We start from the raw sequence: 2604 nt of genomic DNA, 5'->3' as shown, positions 1-2604 counted from the left end.
ATTCACTTTTATTAGTTTGAGAATATGAATTTTGAATTAGGTTAGCGTGAGAATGAATCCTGGGGCATTCTCTAAAAAAGCCCACCAGAAGACCCATTACATAGTAACAATACACTGCAGAAACAGAAAAAACAGAAAGTGTCTTGTCTGGGCAAAACCTGGCAAGAACATGATCATTTCCATCCGCCTGATCATGTTTTGGTATGACTTTGAACCGCTTTTTACTTAAATCAAGAAAACAACTTAAAATCATAGTCTAAAATAAATCAGAAAAAGCAAGCTGTATGTAGTTCTGAATTAATATTAATTCTTACACTTTTTAGCGAAATGTCTCAACAAAAATAACTTCATCCTACAAACAATATTTTGCTCTTGTTTCTCATTCATGCAGTTCCAGACGATGTTAATGTTCTTCTATGTTCTATGCTATCTGAATTGACGATGAATTGCCTGATCATACCTCGAAACCACTAGAATAATCACATAGGATACGATAGAAGGAGTTTCTCTTATAATTTCATTCACGGGACTAGTACAATGACACATTTCACCAACAATTTCACATCCTCATTGGGGAAAAAAAACATTTTACATCCCTTCTGATATCTTTTTAGACCAAAAAGAAAGAGGGGCGGACAGTGCAGTAACAAAATTTGTATTCAACTCATGAACTTTCCAATTCAAAATCTGAGCTTAGATTCTTGACTTGTTTGATTTTGCTAGCATCACTGGGTTGTAGAGGTGTGCGAGGGAGAGGAGACGAGCATCCGCTGTTGAGTTCTCCACAGCTATCTTTGTCGTCTGCCTTAACATTGCCCTGGAGATTATAAAAAATAGCCACACATTAACACATGCTTATGACCGTTGATAATACATCGAATGAGACGGATTAATCTCGTATTGGCACACAAGAACATACCTTAGTCTTGTCTTCCTTGATCTTTTTTTCGTGTTCCTTTTCTCTTAAAGACCGAATTGGAGATACCTTTAACAATTAAAAGATTGAATTACTCAACCAGATCCAAATGAGCAGAGTAATTACTAATCGATCTTATAAAAGTGACTAAAAGCAGTATCATATACATTAATTATACCTCTGAGGAAGCAGTGATGATTTGATTTAATCGGTAGAGCCTATCAACCTCGATTTCCAACAAATTCTGGACTTGGCCTCTCTTAACAAGTTGATTCATTTGCATATCCATCGCCATCAGTCTATCGTTGAGCAGCTTCTCCGTATTCTCCTGATCCAATCTCATTCTCTCCAGCTTCTCCCTAATCGCGCCAAGCTCTTCAGCAAGTGAAGCGTCAATTGAGGTCTCCACTTGAACCTCCACCTTTCTGGCCCCAGCAGAACCAGGCGGAGGAAGATTCTCTTTATTCGAGTCATCAATGTCGTTGTTGATCCACCAATTAGGCTGCTGCTTATTCTCTTCCTTCTTCTGCTGCTGATTCTTGGGTTTGAGCGGTGTGCGCCCATTTCTGGATACGAGGACGCGGTTGGAATCCGGAGATTTAATCGAAGATTGAGCAGCTACGGCGATCATTTTTTCTTCTTCAGATCAAGTTAATACAATATTTTGTGTTTTGAAAGAGGGGAGAGGGAGTAGGTGATATAAATGAGAATGATAACTTAGATTTTGATAAATGGGAAAAGCATGATGAGAGGGGGGTTTGGTTGGATTTAAGTTTGAAATTTGAAACTACCAGGCGGACTAACGGCTACTTTTGTGGTTGTTACTATATTTTATTTGGGTTGAGGCTAGGAGGCTCATTTTATTGTTTGATTTCTTTTAAAAAAGATTCTTGTCTCATGTGCATATGGACGACATTTGGTTGTAAAGTTGCAATCAAGAAAGTTTGAGATGCAATAGTTTCTTAAATAATTAAATAAAATTTCAATAGAACTTTTTTTTTTTTTGAAACAAAATTTCAATAGAACTTCAATCGTGAATATTCAAAAGTTATATCTTGTTAAAAAAGAAGTTCGCAATATTATAAATAAAACACAAATCTCACGTTCATATATTATATTACTGCCACATACAGATCGGATCTTGCACGTTCCTTTCTAAAAAGTAAAAACTATATTGACATTTTTCTGAAACCATTTTCATAAATGTTGAAAATAAAAAAAATAATTTTCAAAAATTTACTTGCCTTCCCGAGAAAAATATATCCCATGTCAATCTCCTAATATCGTTTCAATAAAATTAAAAAATAACGTAGTCAAAAATTGAATAAACCCTGTTATTTCACTCATAGTCCCTCCCTCTACCTGAGTTTGTATACACAGAAATACTTCTCTAAAATATAATTTTTTTAAATTTTTTGATTAAAAATTTAATATTTAAATTTTTATTTAGAAAAAAAAATTTAAAAATAAATTATAAAACCATATATTAAAGAAACATTAAAAAACGTGTCAAATAGTAAATGTTAGAATTAAATAAGATGTAGGGAGTATAATAATCAATCAATTATCAATATATATATATAAAGGAGGATGCGGGTGTCTCTAGTATCGTTCGATTCAGTCTTCTGATTTTTCTTAAATTTCAGAGAGAAAATATAGTTATAATTCAAAAAATCAGGTTTAATACA

The 2604-nt window shown here is 33.7% G+C and overlaps 1 protein-coding gene across 1 annotated transcript; it reads right to left on the bottom strand.

Annotated features, from left to right (window-relative positions):
- Positions 1-489: 489 nt before the first annotated feature.
- Positions 490-1669, bottom strand: LOC108195286 (uncharacterized). Its single transcript, XM_017362244.2, has 3 exons — positions 1095-1669; positions 920-985; positions 490-817 (listed from the first exon to the last, which is right to left on the bottom strand). Exons 1-3 carry the CDS (start codon positions 1545-1547, stop codon positions 665-667), a joined length of 672 nt encoding a protein of 223 aa, XP_017217733.1. The 5' UTR covers positions 1548-1669; the 3' UTR covers positions 490-664.
- Positions 1670-2604: the final 935 nt, after the last annotated feature.

This window comes from Daucus carota, chromosome 7 (assembly GCF_001625215.2).
Source record: "Daucus carota subsp. sativus chromosome 7, DH1 v3.0, whole genome shotgun sequence".
NCBI classification, from domain to species: Eukaryota; Viridiplantae; Streptophyta; class Magnoliopsida; order Apiales; family Apiaceae; genus Daucus; species Daucus carota.
Note: the sequence above shows the minus strand (reverse complement) of the source record. Positions and strands in the feature narration are given on the sequence as shown.